General features: G+C 40.1%; 1 protein-coding gene across 6 annotated transcripts; it reads right to left on the bottom strand.

The window, feature by feature from the left end:
• Positions 1-2075: 2075 nt before the first annotated feature.
• On the bottom strand, positions 2076-9469 carry LOC121634104 (zinc finger protein OZF-like). 6 transcript variants are annotated; one of them, XM_041976558.1, is made up of 3 exons: positions 9370-9469; positions 9188-9269; positions 2076-4466 (listed from the first exon to the last, which is right to left on the bottom strand). In XM_041976558.1, the coding sequence occupies exon 3, from the start codon at positions 4409-4411 to the stop codon at positions 2957-2959; it is 1455 nt and encodes a 484-aa protein (XP_041832492.1). In that variant the 5' UTR covers positions 4412-4466; positions 9188-9269; positions 9370-9469; the 3' UTR covers positions 2076-2956. The 6 variants fall into 6 exon arrangements, with proteins under 6 accessions (XP_041832492.1, XP_041832491.1, XP_041832490.1 ...); XM_041976557.1 differs by having other exon boundaries at positions 9188-9264; XM_041976556.1 differs by having other exon boundaries at positions 9148-9469.
• Between the last annotated feature and the right edge of the window lie 6139 nt (positions 9470-15608).

Below are 15608 nucleotides of genomic sequence, written 5' to 3'. Positions count from 1 at the left end.
CAACTATACACAGCCCATTTATTTTTTTATTTATAAGTTATGTTTCCACATATACAGTGCATTATTTTAATTCCCCTCTACCTCTTCTCCGGGACTACACTAAACTCAACCTTAGTCTTCTGTGAGTGCTAGCGGTGGGTATTTATGTGCCCAAATACTGATAGCATCGAACCAGACTGACCGTCTTAGAACCAGAACTACGGCAGCATTCCCAAGTTTTATTATATGTATTTATTCATGTTTTGAATTGTCTTGTTTCTTTCAGTTTACTCCTTTGTTATTTGCACATGTTTGAAGTAAAAAGCAGAAAGAAAGAAAGAAAACTTCTAATCCAACCCAAACACTGCGGCAGGCTACGTCATGAGGATTTATATCAAAAACATGTCATGCTAAACCAGTGCACATGTCACGATGTTTTATTACTTATATCCATGTCACAATCTTAAGAAACAGGCACTTACTTTAAATGACGAGCTTCAAGGTGTGTAAAGATAGTATATCAAAAGGCACATTTAGATGATGTTAATAGCATAGACAATGAAGGTGAGTTAATAGAAAATTTCTCCCCAAGCTCACCCTGCTTCCATGCTCCAGGCCCAAACCTGACACAGGTGAGCGTACCCATTAATGAAGCTAAGTATATGTATGTGTTCATCTGTCTACTGACTGTATGGGCTCCTGTAATTACAGTAAACAGCCGTGCCTGTCGTTCATTTGAGTTTTCCCTAACATTTTATGGTTCTTGCAACAGACACCTTTGCCCAGGCAAGTCAGGGGTGATCAGGCCTCGACTTGTGTACTAGTATCAGCGACGTGCGGTGAAGTTTATGGTTGGTGAGGCACTGATTTACAGTTGTAAGAACTGAAAAGAGCATTTTATTTCAATATTCATTCAACAGCATGCAACTGCTGGTAATGCTTCATATCAGCATTCCTCTTTCAAACAAAACTAATAAAAATAAAACAAATTCTTTGGTTAATATTTTCTTTTATTCTAGTTAAATTTTGTTAAGTGTGGTTGTTTTTTAACTAGGAGGCTGCAACATTTCACAACACTTGTTTTTCCTCCACACTCTTCATTAATAGACATTAATATCTGACGGTAAGCCAGCCGAGATCCTCCTGCAGCAGCTTTGAATGTTTCATTTTCAGCCTGGTCATGAAACAGGAGATCATCTCCTGCTCTGAATGCTGCTGCTGCCAGAAGCCTCTTCTGGTTGCTTTTGGACAGGAGGGGCCTGCACAGCAGCACCTACTCCTCACTGAGAAGAATAAACTACTTTCATATACGTCAGTCTACAAAAGTCTCCAAAACTGAAAAAGTCACTAGATTTTTCGCTAGTCGCTTTAAAAAAACAAACAAAAAAAGGTCGCTAAGTTGGTGTGTGAGTGTTGGTGTGTGAGTGTTGGTGTGTGAGTGCGCCCCCTTGAGGCGAGGCAGAGTACTGTTTGCCTCACCTGCTGAATTTTCTCTGCACTTTATTGTACGATTAACGGGAATATTTCTCTCACAAATTCATTAAATACATTACACAGACTGTAGAGAGTCATGGTGTATAACAAGTATTTCTGTAAAGTTCATGCTGACGATATGTTGAGGAACAGAAAACGACACGTGTCATGCAACCCAGTTTGTACTGGATCACCAGTCAGAGCTGAGGCACAGCTCGCCCATGCCTCCACCGGGGTTTCTGCACTGGATTTGATCGGGAAATAGTCAAATTTGGCAATTTTTACTTAATAAACTGTCAAAAACGTGTTAGAGTCATACTGAAATTTTTTAACACATCAGTGGAAAATATTGATATTTATAGTATGTTTTTTTCTTTATCATGCCTCACCTGCCTCCCCTGACTGCACGTCACTGACTAGTAGCTACCCACAGATCAACTCTTAATCCACAGCCACCGCATGGCTTTCTCTGCAGCTTCACAAGCAGCCTGGATGGCTTCCTATCCCCTAGAGGGAATAATGATATATCATTAAATAAATCAGACTCACGCTACTTGTAGAGTTCTCGTTTGAATTGATCTTAGGACCACACAAGGAAACCTCAGACAACGACCAGGTACAATAATACGATATATTTAATAACTATTCTACAAACATAAGATAAAATATGAACATTTAAAGCATAAACAGAAAACATGTAAATATGATGTTCAACCAAAGTTTGTATTGTCAAAGTGGCTAAAAATGTAGGAAAATTAAGCATTAATTAATTAATGTTCAAGAGAATAAAGAAAGGATTTCTAAATACATGCTATTTGGACATTATTTGATAAAAGAAACAAACACATGAACAAAAAAGTGGATTAATACCAAAGTAATTTGTCTGTCTTTTCTTATATCTAAGTTGCAAATCTTCACCACTTCTCATGTAAGTTTAGGGAAGAATCATCTAATTTTCTAATCTCATCTTTATTGATCTGAGAACTTCATGAGTTACACAGTAAGCTGCAACATGATTAGAACAATATAATTAAACTACTACAATGGTTTCAATAAGTCCCCACTGAGTTACCATGGTAACTTGTGCTGCCTGTAAAGCTGATTTAAGTCTCGCCTCAAATAATGACTGACAGGTCGAAATGGGACTCCCAAAAGAGTGTTCCTCCCCATAAATCCAATGTATAAAAAATAAAACATCAGCATTTTCATTGTATCTAAAAGAAAGACAATCAGAGAGAGACAAAGCATGTGAGACATTTGTTCAAGTCTTTCTTAAATTAGTTAAAAACAAAAATTACTTAGCTGTGTCCCCCCCAAACAAGTTGAGGATCAATAAGGAGATGGTGTCAGTTTGAGTCTCATTATTGACAGACTTTCCTGGAATATTCCCCTATAGTTTTTCTAACCAGCACATATCTACACTGGAAACAACACATTGTTTACAGGATTGTAGCAAAATCCTGCAATTGTGTCTTCTCTATTTTTTGTGGCTACACATGTCCTTTTAAACTTTGACGCCACATAATTTAGCAAAAACCCCACAGCTGAATGGTTTCTCTCCTGTGTGGATTCTCATGTGTAGGTTTAAGCTTGTCTTGTAACTAAATCTTTGTCCACATTTATCACAGCCGAATGGTTTTTCTCCTGTGTGGATTCTCGTGTGTTGGTTTAAGTGTGTCTTTCGACTAAATCTATGTCCACATTCATCACAGCTAAATGGTCTGTCTCCTGTGTGGATTCTAATGTGTGCATTCAAGTTGTTCTTCTGACTAAATCTTTGTCCACATTCATCACAGCTGAATGGTCTGTCTCCTGTGTGGGTTCTCATGTGTTGGTTTAAGCTTGTCTTTCGACTAAATCTTTGTCCACATTCGTCACAGATGAATGGTCTGTCTCCTGTGTGGATTCTCATGTGTTGGTTTAAGTTGTCTTTTTGACTAAATCTATGTCCACATTCATCACAGCTGAATGGTCTGTCTTTTGTGTGGATTTTCACGTGTCGGTTTAAGTTGTTTTTTTGACTAAATCTATGTCCACATTCATCACAACTAAATGGTCTGTCTCCTGTGTGGATTCTCATGTGTCTGTTTAAGATTTTCTTGTGACTAAATCTATGTCCACATTCATCACAGCTGAATGGTCTGTCTCCTGTGTGGATTCTCATGTGTTGGTTTAAACTTGTCTTTCGACTAAATCGTTGTCCACATTCATCACAGCCGAATAGTCTGTCTCCTGTGTGGAGTCTCAGGTGTCGGTTTAAGCTTGACTTTTGACTAAATCTTTTTCCACATTCCTCACAGCTGAATGGTCTGTCTCCTGTGTGGACTCTTTTCTGCACATTTACATTTTGTGCTACTTTAAAATGTTTCTTACTGTTCGTACAGCTGAAAGACCTTTCATCTGAATGCTGTGTCAAGTGTCTCTGGAAAGATTTTTGGTAGTGAAACTCTTCACCACATTCAGAGCAGATGAGGGATTTTTTGGCAGAGTTACACTCCACATCATCGCGTACACCTGACCCATGTTCCTTCATGTGATTCCAACTTTTATCATCGTCTTCCATTTCAGGTTTCAAATGTGACAAATGTTTTATCTCAGAAGAGCCTGAAGCTTTTTTGTCACTATCTGGCTGTAAATAACTGCTTGGGTCTGGGTTACTGGTTAGTTCTGGTCCTCCACAGTCCTCTCCATCACTTTCTGATTTTATCTGTTTATCTGGGTTGTTGGTTGGAGTCTCTACATCTGTGTTGCCTTCAGTTTGGGCTTGATGAAGGTGGGCTGAATATGACCAAGGTTGAAATTCTTTATCATCATCATCTTCACTCTTCAGAGCGGCCACCATCATTGGTAAACTGGTGCCAGTCTCTACCAGCCTGTTATCAACTGCTCCCCATCCTGATTGGGCCATAGTTCCTCCTTTATGACATGGGACTCTAGGTTCTGCTTGATAAGACTCCATTTAGAAAGAACCCCTTCTGTAATCACCAGCAGCTGCTGCACATCTGCAGGGAACACTGAAATGACAAAGAAAGATAAAACTGGATTTCAGGACCATGCAGCACAAAAAGTCCCACCTCATCCTCTCAGAGCTTCTTCAAAGTCACACCTTCAAAATGTCTGCATGCACAACACCTCAGTTACCAAGAGCATCGTTCTATAAAATATTAAGAGATGTTGCAGAGAAGACTTTGTAAAACAGAAAAGCTTATTACCACCTCAACTTTATTAATTGATTAACAAACAAAAGCAGACAAATGTTCAGGGGCATTGACAAACTCATGTTGACTTTATTTTTTTTGTTATGTGATTTATATATATATATATATATATATATATATATATATATATATATATATATATATATATATATATATATATATATATATATATATATATATATATTGTGGTGGAGGAGCTTGTGAGTCCTGATGATCCTAGCGGCTATGCTGTCGGGGGCTTCATGCCCCTGGTAGGATCACCCATGGCAAACAGGTGTCTAGGGGATGGACCAGAAGAAGTGCGGCTCAAATCACCCCTATGATGATTTCAAAGCAAGGACCAGGGTTTCCCTTGCCCGAACGAGGGCCCCCCTCTGGAGCCAGGCCTGGAGGTAGGGCACGGAGGCGCTTGGTGGCTGGGCCTTTGCCCATGGGGCCCGGTCGGGCTCAGCCCGAAAGGGTGACATGGGCCTCCCCTCCCGTGGGCTCACCACCTGCAGGAGGGGCCATGTCATCCGAGTCGGGTGCAGTGTGAGCTGGGCGGCTGCCAGAGGCGGGGACCCTGGCGGTCTGATCCTTGGCAGCAAAAGCAAGATCTAGGGACATGGAATGTCACCTCTCTGGTAGAGAAGGAGCCTGAGCTGGTACGCGAGGCTAGATTACCGGCTATCTGGCTAGATATAGTTGGACTCACCTCGATGCACGGCTTGGGCTCTGGAACCACTGTCCTTGAGAGGGGCTGGACCCTCTTTCATTCTGGAGTTGCTACCAGTGAGAGGCGCTGAGCAGATGTAGGCATGCTCATTGCCCCCCGACTTGGCGCCTGTACGTTGGGGTTTACCCCGGTGGACGAAAGGGTAGCCTCCCTCTGCCTTCAGGTGGGGGGATGGGTTCTGACTGTTGTTTGTGCTTATGCACCAAAACAGCAGTTCAGAGTACCCACCCTTTTTGGAGTCCTTGGAAGGGGACTTCAATGCTCACGTGGGCAATGGCAGCGAGACCTGGAGGGGTGTGATTGGGAGGAATGCCACCCCCCAATCTGAAGCCAAGTGGTGTTTTGTTGCTGGACTTCTGTGCTCGTCATGGACTGTCCATAACGAACACCTTGTTCAGACATAAGAGTGCCCACATGTGCACTTGGCACCAGAACACTCTAGGCCGCAGTTCAATGATCGACTATGCAGTCGTATCGTCGGACTAGTGGCCACATGTTCTGGACACTTGGGTGAAGAGAGGGGCGGACCTGTCTACTGATCACCACCTGGTGGTGAGTTGGCTCAGATGGTGGGGGAGGATGCCGGTCAGGCCTGGCAGACCCAAGAGTGTTGTGAGGGTCTGCTGGGAACGTCTGGCAGAGTCCCCTATCAGAAAGAGTTTCAACTCCCATCTCTGGCAGAGCTTCAACCATATCCCGGGTGAGGCGAGGGACATTGAGTCCAAATGGGTTGTGTTCCCTGCCTCTATTGTCGAGGCGGCCAGCCGCAGCTGTGGCCTTAAGGTCTTCGGTGCCTGTCGTGGTGGTAACTCGCTGGTGGACACCGGCAGAAAGGGATGCCGTCAAGCTGAAGAAGGAGACCTATCGGGCCTTTTTGGCCTGTGGAACTCCAGAGGCAGCTGGTGGGTATCGGCAGGCTAAGCGGAACGCAGCTTCGGCAGTCGCTAAGGCAAAAACCCGGGCATGGGAGGAGTTTGGAGAGGCCATGGAGAATGACTTCCGAATGGCTTCGAGGAGATTCTGGTCCACCATCCGGCGATTCAGGAGGAAAAAGCAGTGCTCCATCAACACTGTGTACAGTGGGGATGGGGGGCTGCTGACCTTGACTGGGGACATTGTGAGGCGGTAGAGGGAATACTTTAAAGACCTTTTCAATCCCACCAACACATCTTCCGATGAGGAAGCAGAGCCTGGGGTAGCTGGTGATGGCTGTTGACTCTCCCATCTCTCGGGCTGAGGTGGCTGAGGTGGTTAAAAAGCTCCTCGGTGGCCAGGCCCCGAGGGTGCATGAGGTCCACCCAGAGTTCCTTAAGGCTCTGGATGCTGTAGGGCTGTCTTGGCTGACACGCCTCTGCAGCATCGCTTGGACATCGGGGACAGTTCCCCTGGACTAGCAGACTGGGGTGGTGGTCCCCTACTTAAAAAGGGGGGACTGGAGGGTGCGCTCCAACTACAGGGGGATCACACTCCTCAGCCTCCCTGCTAAGGTCTATTCAGGGGTGCTGGAGAGGAGGGTTCGTCGAATAGTCGAACCTCGGATTGAGGAGGAGCAATGTGGTTTTCGTCCTGGTCGCGGAACAGTGGACCAGCTCTACACTCTCTTCAGGGTCTTGGAGGGGGCATGGGAGTTCGCTCAACCAGTCTACATGTGCTTTGTGGACTTCGAGAAGGCATTCGACCATGTCCCCCGAGGGAGTATGGAGTGCCGGACCCGCTTGTACAAGCTGTCCGGTCCCTGAATGACTGGTGTCAGAGCTTGGTCCACATTGCAGTAAATCAGAATCATTGGATTGGACTCCGCCAAGGCTCCCCTTTGTCACCAATTCTGTTCATAACTTTTATTGACAGAATTTCTAGGCACAGCCTGGTCACGAGCTGTGAGTAGTGACAGAAAGAACAAGATTGCAAATACAAGCGGCCAAAATGAGTTTTCTCCGCAGGGTGGCCGGGCTCTCCCTTAGATATAGGGTAAGAAGCTTGGTGATCCGGGAGGGGCTCAGAGTAGTCACTGCTCCTCCAAATGGAGAGAGCAAGATGAGGTGTTCCGGGCACGTCCCACTGGAAAGAAGCCCCGGGGAAAACCCAGGACACACTGGACGGACTACATCTCTCAGGTGGCCTGGGAACGCCTCGAGATCCCCCCGGATGAGCTGGTGAATGTGGCCGGGGAGAGGGAAGTCTGGGTATCTCTGCTTAGGCGGCTGCCCCCGCGATCCGACTCTGGATAAGTGGCTGACAATGGATGGATAGATGGAGATATACTCTATATACACATAAATATATAAATATGTAATTCCTCACACTGGAACTTAATTTCTTGCATTTTATCTATTTAATTTAGTCTTTTTTTCCCCTTTCTGTTTTTATTTAATTTCTTATAAAGTTTGTTTTTAACACACTTGGTACTGCTTCTTGCACCCCACTTCATTGCTTTTGTTTTATGTAAAGCACTTTAACTTGTCTTGTATGAAATGTGCTATACAAATACACTTGTTTTGCCATGCCAGTTGACTATGACCTATTTTATTACAGTTTAACACATTTAACATAGTTCTAATGAGTTTTTCAAATGTAAATATCTGCATTTTAGCTCAAAAGCATTCAGGTCATGTGACGTGTCTAAAAATCAATGTAGAATCATAGTACAATACTGGCTGGTTGACATACATCTTTTTTTGTTACATTTTAACCATGCCCGCCGATGGGGGGGACAAATGGGTCTGTTGTCCTGGGCTCAGGGTAGGGGGGGTTATGGAATAATTTTTCAAAATTTTTAAAATAGGTCTACTATTGGAAAAAAATGCGTAATATTTAAGTTACATAAAAACTTTTTGTTTCCTTCCTAATTGTCCTTGAAACAGTGATCAAGACCCCCCCCCGACACAATAATGGTTTGACGGCTGATCAAAATTTTATGCTATTTGATTTAAAGTTCAGCGGTTCAAAATGTAAAATCAGCACAAGTCCAGTGCTCAGAAAAAAAGAAGAATAAAATAGAGGCTTAGAGATTTTCTGAACAGATATTTAAAAAAAAAAGTGGTGAAAGTGAAGCAGGATCTGGTAAAGTCAACCAGCCTGGTAATGTAACCCGACTTGGCCAGCTCTTAAATTAAAGTCCATTAGCTTTTATAAAAGTTACACAACACGTTATCTTTGACGGAAATGGGTGAGTTTGGTAGCTCTGGATATGAGAAAAAGAAAGACAAGGCATTTCTTTGATGATTCAGAAAAGGAAGGAAAAGAGAAGCAAACATGGAAACCATATTCAGAGAAAGGGTGTTTCATGTTGCAATGGACAGCGTAATCTGTCAACTACATGCACGGTTCTCATCAATGCAGCACTGACGCATTTTCTATTGCCCCTAAATAACCCGTCTTACATTTCGAAAACCGGACATTTTTACACGCTGTAGCGATTTAGCGCTGAGCTCGTCAACCGTGCATGGGTATTTACCGTAAAGTCAAAAATAAAAGCGCAATAGAAAAGCAGGAGCGGCTGCTTTGACCGCAGTACAAAAAAGCACAGAAAGTCGAGTGCGCACACCCCATTTTCACTAGAAGACGGCATTTTGATTACACCTTTGTTTGATTTTCGAAATTCACTTTTGCAGAGAAGGCAAGGCTTGAAGATAAGATAGCAGTTTCCGCCGCAGCTCCAAACCACATCAGCCTCACAGAACCACCACTCCGCTGCAGCAACAGCTTAACCTCACTAAGCTCCAAACATCACAAGCACACGATTCCCGGAATATTACCACTTACCGATTAAACCAAACACATCACACCAAGGTGTAATTCTCACCTCGCTTCCCGACGAGGTTTCCCTCAATAACGACTCTTTGTCAGATCCTTCCTCTGCTCTGCCGTTTCTCCAGCGAGCTGGCCTCCGCAGAGGACAGAAACCAACAAGCTTCAGTATCCAAGACACGTCGGAGTCTCCAGCTGGAGTTTAAAGTTTTAATTAAATCATGTTGCAGATGTTACCTTGTAAAAAAGCGAAGGGGATCCTCGAGATCTTCAATCTCTACCTCATCTTTATTCCACTGACGTTATGCTTGAGTTAGCCTCGATCCTATGAACAGGAAGTTGCTTCAACGTGCCAAAAGTCACGTGGCCAAAATAACCGAGTAGTCCTGACGTCATCCGTGTGGTTATTTTCTAGTTTATTTTATTAAATGAAATTTTCAGTACAGAATATACTAATGAGAATGAATATATAACAGCAAGAAAGAGTGTAAAACAATTACATTAAAATGTAATCACAAAATAACTTTTTTAAAATAAATGAAACGCTGGGATTGAGGAAGAAATTATGGAAAATATTTTTTCTGTTTAAAATGGTTACTTGTATTTGGTAATGTGATATGAAGATACGCAATAATAGCTCATTATAATCATATGTTTATGGTAATTTGGAATTTCAAACTATATGTTTCTCCAAAATAGTACAAAACTCAACATTTTCTGTAATAAAAACACAAAATTCATTAAAAGGTTTGAACATCAGGGCAACACCAAAACAAATGTACAACAGATTCTGAGGGAATGTCACCAAAACTACAATTCACATCAAGCTCTATATTAAACGTAACTTTGAGATCGTTTTTGGCTGGTTAAAATCTATAAATAAGTTTAATAGTTAATAATTTATTTTACTTTGCTGGTAATTAATTCAGACTAGATGGCTGCCAGGCTTCTTTCTATGTTATGTCATCCACCAAACAGTTGCAAAAAGAAACTGCATTTGGTCATGTGGTCTTGTTTCTCTGAAATAAGGATCTACTACCACTCATTCCTGGATGAACTGAGTAATCAGGATGGTGTGGTTTACAGAGGTGAGAGAGCAGTAATACCTGACACGCTCAGGGCAGACAGACAAACTTGTCGCATATATTCCTCTCACCTCGGAGTGGAGGGATGTCTCAGACGAGGTTCCACAGTCTCCTTCTGGATGGTAGCAGGCTGAAGAAGGTGTGTGACGGGTGGGTGGAGATGTTTTACAGGGAGGTACCTACGATTTTCTCAGCTGCTCTCAGGATGCGTTGGCGGGTCTTCCTGCAGGACGTGGAGCAAGCGCAGTACCACACAGTGATGCCGCTGATCAGCATCAGGTTTTTTTTTTTTACATTCTATTATTTGTATTAATATTCCTTGTAGGGTACTTAGAAAGATTTCCTTACTGATGTTGAGAATGCCAGTAAATTTGTAGTAATATCATATTGAATACAGGGTTCAAGCTAAAAGTTAAGAGTAAAGAACTACACTTCAAAGAAAACAAGAAAAGACGTAACAATAGAATTATTGTTCCGTGTTTATGTTGTTGTTCTGGGGGCAGATTTAAGTGATGCACATACATAGAGATGTGAGTTGGTGAGAGCTGGCTGAGTGTTGGATTGTTAATAGAGTTACAACTAATAAGAAACTAAAGAGGAGTTTCATCGTACATTCTGTGATATTTAATTAAAGAGGAAACAAAATAAAACACGTTATGCAAATAATAAAATAATCCAGAGCAGAATAGTTTAAGATGTCATCATGATAAGACTTAGAGCTGTGTGTTGTAAAATATTATCTTATTTTCTAAATAAACTTTAGTAACATTTCAGAAGCATTTAATCAAAGAAAACAGAAAAGCTAACAGCTTGGTTTACAACAGCAGACTTCATAGCACTGTTTTAACATCAGTTTGGTTTTACCTCATTGCATCTATCTTTATTAATTTGACCTTTTTCAGTAGCTCCTCTACAATTAAAATGATCAATAGATATTAATTTAGTAAATACAATTGAGCAATACAAGTGATTTGTCTATTATTCCGTAGATATTGTAGATTTGTAAAGCACTTGTACATACGGATTGTGGCCACCAGAGGGCAGTAAGCTGGTTTCCGGCTACATGTTAGCACGTTTACTCCACTACTCCATCAAACACAGCCACATAGAAACTATTTCATCAGTATTATCTTTATTTATTTATTTTTTTGCAAAAAATATCAATAATCGAATAATCTAATCATTTTTGGCCAAAAATAATCAAACACAAACATGTTTATATTTATTTTGTCGAACTCGGTTAACTCTGTTACTTGGGTTTAACGTTTTAAATGGTTAAAGACATTTTATTTTGAATGAACTTGTAGGAAGTGGAATTTTATTATACATTTTCTAACTTTACACTTATTGTAGTTACCAACATTGGCCACTAGATGGCAAAAGATCTTCGCTGATTACCGTTTGCAGCAAGTAGATCCTTATTTTAGAGAAACATGACCACATTACTAAATACTCTTTCTTTTTGGAACTGTTTGTGGATGACATAACATAGAAAGAAGCCTGGTAGCCACCTAGTCAGCATCTGATTACCAGCAAAGTAAAATAAATTCTTTTAAAACTATTTATAGATTTTAACCAGTCAATAACTATGTCAAAGTTAAATTTAAGACAGACATTGATGTGAATTGTAGTTTTGGTGACATTCTATCAGAATCTGTTGTACATTTGTTTTGGTGTTGCCCTGATGTTCAAACCTCTTGGTGAATTTTGTGTTTTCATTGCAGAGATTGTTGAGTTTTATACTATTTTGAGAAGACATTTCATTTGGTATTCCATGTGATAATAAACATTAATATTATAAACTGATATATAATCAATCTTTTTATATTATAGGCAAAGTTTCATATTTATAAATGCAAATGTACAGGAATTACATCCATCTTTTCTTGCATTTATTCATGAATTCAGTCACAACAATCACTCAATGAAATACTCTAAGAATCCAAAAGTTATTAAACCTTTTACAGCTTTTGACCAAGTAAACCTTTTTAAACAGACTAACATTTACCCCTAATCTCCCACAACTAAAATAAACTTATTTTGTGGACACATTTCAATGTAATTGTTTTACACTCTTCCTTACTGTCACATATTCTTTCTCACGAAGATATTCTGTGTTAAATTTATCTTTGTGTGTGTGTGTGTGTGTGTGTGTGTGTGTGTGAGTGTGTGTAAGTTGACTCCTCTGTTCATTCGTCCCTGACGTGTTGAAGGTAGACGCTGCGCCCACTAGATGGAGCCAGAGACCACCAGATTTATTTAATCTCTGACTGTTTTATTAACCCTTTAAGCGACTGGACTTTTGTTAATTTATTTTTTATTTGGTGTATTTGACTACGTTAATATATTTCCAGTCAGATATTTCCGATGTTTATTATTTATTATGTATTTTTATACAACTGTACAGTATTATTAATATTATAGAAAAAAGAAAAGTGCCTGGAGTGCTACTTGGGTGTAAAAAATTGGTGGTATTCCTCTGGTGCTCTTCAGTAATGGGATCAAGTAGAACTAATGAAAAGATTACTGAGGCACTGAAGAAGATAGAAGATAAAAAGCCTTTATTAACTCATGGCTAATCTATTAAAAAACACACCCACGCCAACGCGTTTCGGCCTGAGGGGCCTTCATCAGGGCGAGTGGCAAAATGTTTGTCTGGCAGCTTAATTCTTATATATGTATATGTGATACAGAAGAAGAGTTTGAAAGCAATGCACAAGACATGAGCCAAAGATTTAAAAATGGAGGTTATAAACAACAAACTACACTCAAAGCTTTCAATAAAGCTAAAAGTCTCCCTGGAGAACAGCTGCTGGTCCCTAAACAAAAAGACCAGTCGAACTCTAATCAAGTTGACTTTGTTACCCAATACAGCAACAAAGCTAATCAAATTAAACTAATTGTTAAAAGAAACTGGGATATATTGAAAAGTGACAGTGTCCTTAGAGAAGTTCTTCCAGATTCTCCAACGATCAGTTTCAGAAAAGCCCCGACCTTAAATGCTAAGCTGGTTAAAAGTCACCTTGCCCCTTTAAAACAAAAGACTTGGCTGTCTATCATTAAAGGAAACCACAAGTGTGTAACCACTGTAGCAACATGATTAATGCTAACTACTTTACAGACGTATCATCCAGTCGTAAGTTTGACATTAAATCATTTATTAATTGCAATACTTCATATGTAGTAAACAGACTAGAATGTCCATGTGGTTGCTTCTACATCGAAGAACAAAACACAAATTAAAAGTAAGGTTGGCTGAACATAAACATGCAGTTAGGACTGGTAACCTACAATATCCTATGGCTGTTCACTATCTGCATGCTAACCATGGTAACTGTAATTCATTGAAGGTATCTGGAATTGAGCATATAGAAAACCCAGTTAGAGGTGGAGACAGACTTAACTGATTAATCTGTGGTTCCTTGAAGAAGAAATGAACAATATCTATTTATTTTTTAGTTGATATATGATGTTTCTATACATATCTGTTGAATCTTGTTATATTATGCTGTGTTAACCTGTTTTTTGTTTAAAGAATCTGACTGTGATTGTCATTGGCAGGTCACAGGTATCATGTGACCATTTACCTGCCCACACAGAGCAGCTGCTGGTGATTGTCTATAAATTCAAGAATTAAGCTGCCAGACAAACATTTTGCCACTCGCCCTGATGAAGGCCCCTTAGGCTGAAACGCGTTGGCGTGGATGTGTTTTTTAATAGATTAGCCATGAGTTAATAAAGGCTTTTTATCTTCCATCTTCTTGAGTGCCTCAGTTATCTTTTCATTATTAATATTATTTTTTGCTTTGTTTCTTTGTAGAATACACACATGCGCACGCACGCACGCACACACACACACACACACACACACACACACTCCACCAACATCATGTATCAGACCAGCAAGAGCGTCCTCACTCTATCACAGGTCAGGAGATGAATAACTGTTACAAGGTAAAAACCAGAGGTGGGTAGTAACCAGTGTTGGGCACGTTACTTTTAAAAACAAATTAATTATAGTTACTAGTCACTTCTTGCAAAAAGCAACGGTGTCAGTAACAGAGTTACAGCATTATAAATCTGGTGATTCTAACAGCTTACAGCCACCATTAAAAAAAACCTTTGTTTGTGATTATGATAAACATTTCTCGTAACACTCTTGTCTTTTATCTCTGTGAGGGAAAAGTGATGTCTGTGGTTCCAGATTTAAACTCTTCCTCTGTTTCCTCTGGACTTGCCGTTTCTGCGTCTCCTGGTTGTTTGTGTTTTTGGCCAACTTGGCCTCACAAAAATATGTGAGATGATCACGAAAAACCACAACATCTCAACACTTGAAGTGTTTCTGTGAAGTCAGGTTGTAAGGCAGCTGGTTCCACAGTGAAAATCAGATCTCCTCTAAGTTCAAACTTCATCTTTGGGAGGACCAGTAGCTGGTGGTCAGCAGGCCTTAGAAGTGGTGATGGAGTGGAGGACTGAAGCAGGTCAGATAGACAGCTGGTGTTACATCATTCAGGGATTTATATGTTAAAAGAAGAATTTTAAAATAAATTGTAAAAACAAAGAAAATCCATGAAGTGAATCCAGAGCAGATGAGTTGTGCCCTGACTCCATTTTATGTCACATAACTTAGTTTTAATTCCATGTGGAAGTTCGGATGATCAGCATCAATATAGAGTATTTGTATAAGTGTATTTGTATTAAATGTTAATTAAAAGTGATTTCCTAGATTAATTTTAGTGGCGGACAAAGCAATCAGACTATTTTCTAAAAAAATATTAATACACTGGTCAATCTTCAGCATTCACAACCTTAAATAATATCCTCGTTTTAAAACATTCTAATAAATGCTGTTTTTAAATCATAAACCTATTTTTATACAAACATTTAACATTATAATTAAGAGACAAAGTTTGAGGTTGTAGTTACAACATATGACCACACGAGGGCGATAAAAAGTGAGGTATGAACATAAAGTTAGAAATAAAACCATAACACGTTTCCTTCCGGTTAGGGCTTGGAAACAAACCCGTTTGTTCATAAGAAAAATATATAACTAGGCACTAAACTAATTCTGTAATATCTTTATTTCATATGTTTATTCATTCATATCTGACATGATTAGGCAGTTCATGGCAGCCTTCTGATGGGTAGATGAATAACTACATTAATGTTTATCTTGAATGATTTAACCAGAAGTGTGCTAATTAGGACTTAGCACATTATGCTAATAATAAATTTATCGGGAGTAGAATAGTTTAAGATTTTATTGTGGTGACAAGTTGTGTGTTGTAAAATATTATCTTATTTTCCAAATAAACGTTAGTAATAGTTCAGCAGCATTTAATCAAAGAAAACAGAAAAGCTAACAGCTTGGTTTACAGCAGCAGACTT

The sequence above is a fragment of the Melanotaenia boesemani genome, chromosome 22 (assembly GCF_017639745.1).
Source record: "Melanotaenia boesemani isolate fMelBoe1 chromosome 22, fMelBoe1.pri, whole genome shotgun sequence".
In the NCBI taxonomy this organism is placed as follows: Eukaryota; Metazoa; Chordata; class Actinopteri; order Atheriniformes; family Melanotaeniidae; genus Melanotaenia; species Melanotaenia boesemani.
The sequence above is the reverse complement of the archived record's forward strand: the minus strand, read 5'-3'. Positions and strand labels throughout refer to the sequence as shown.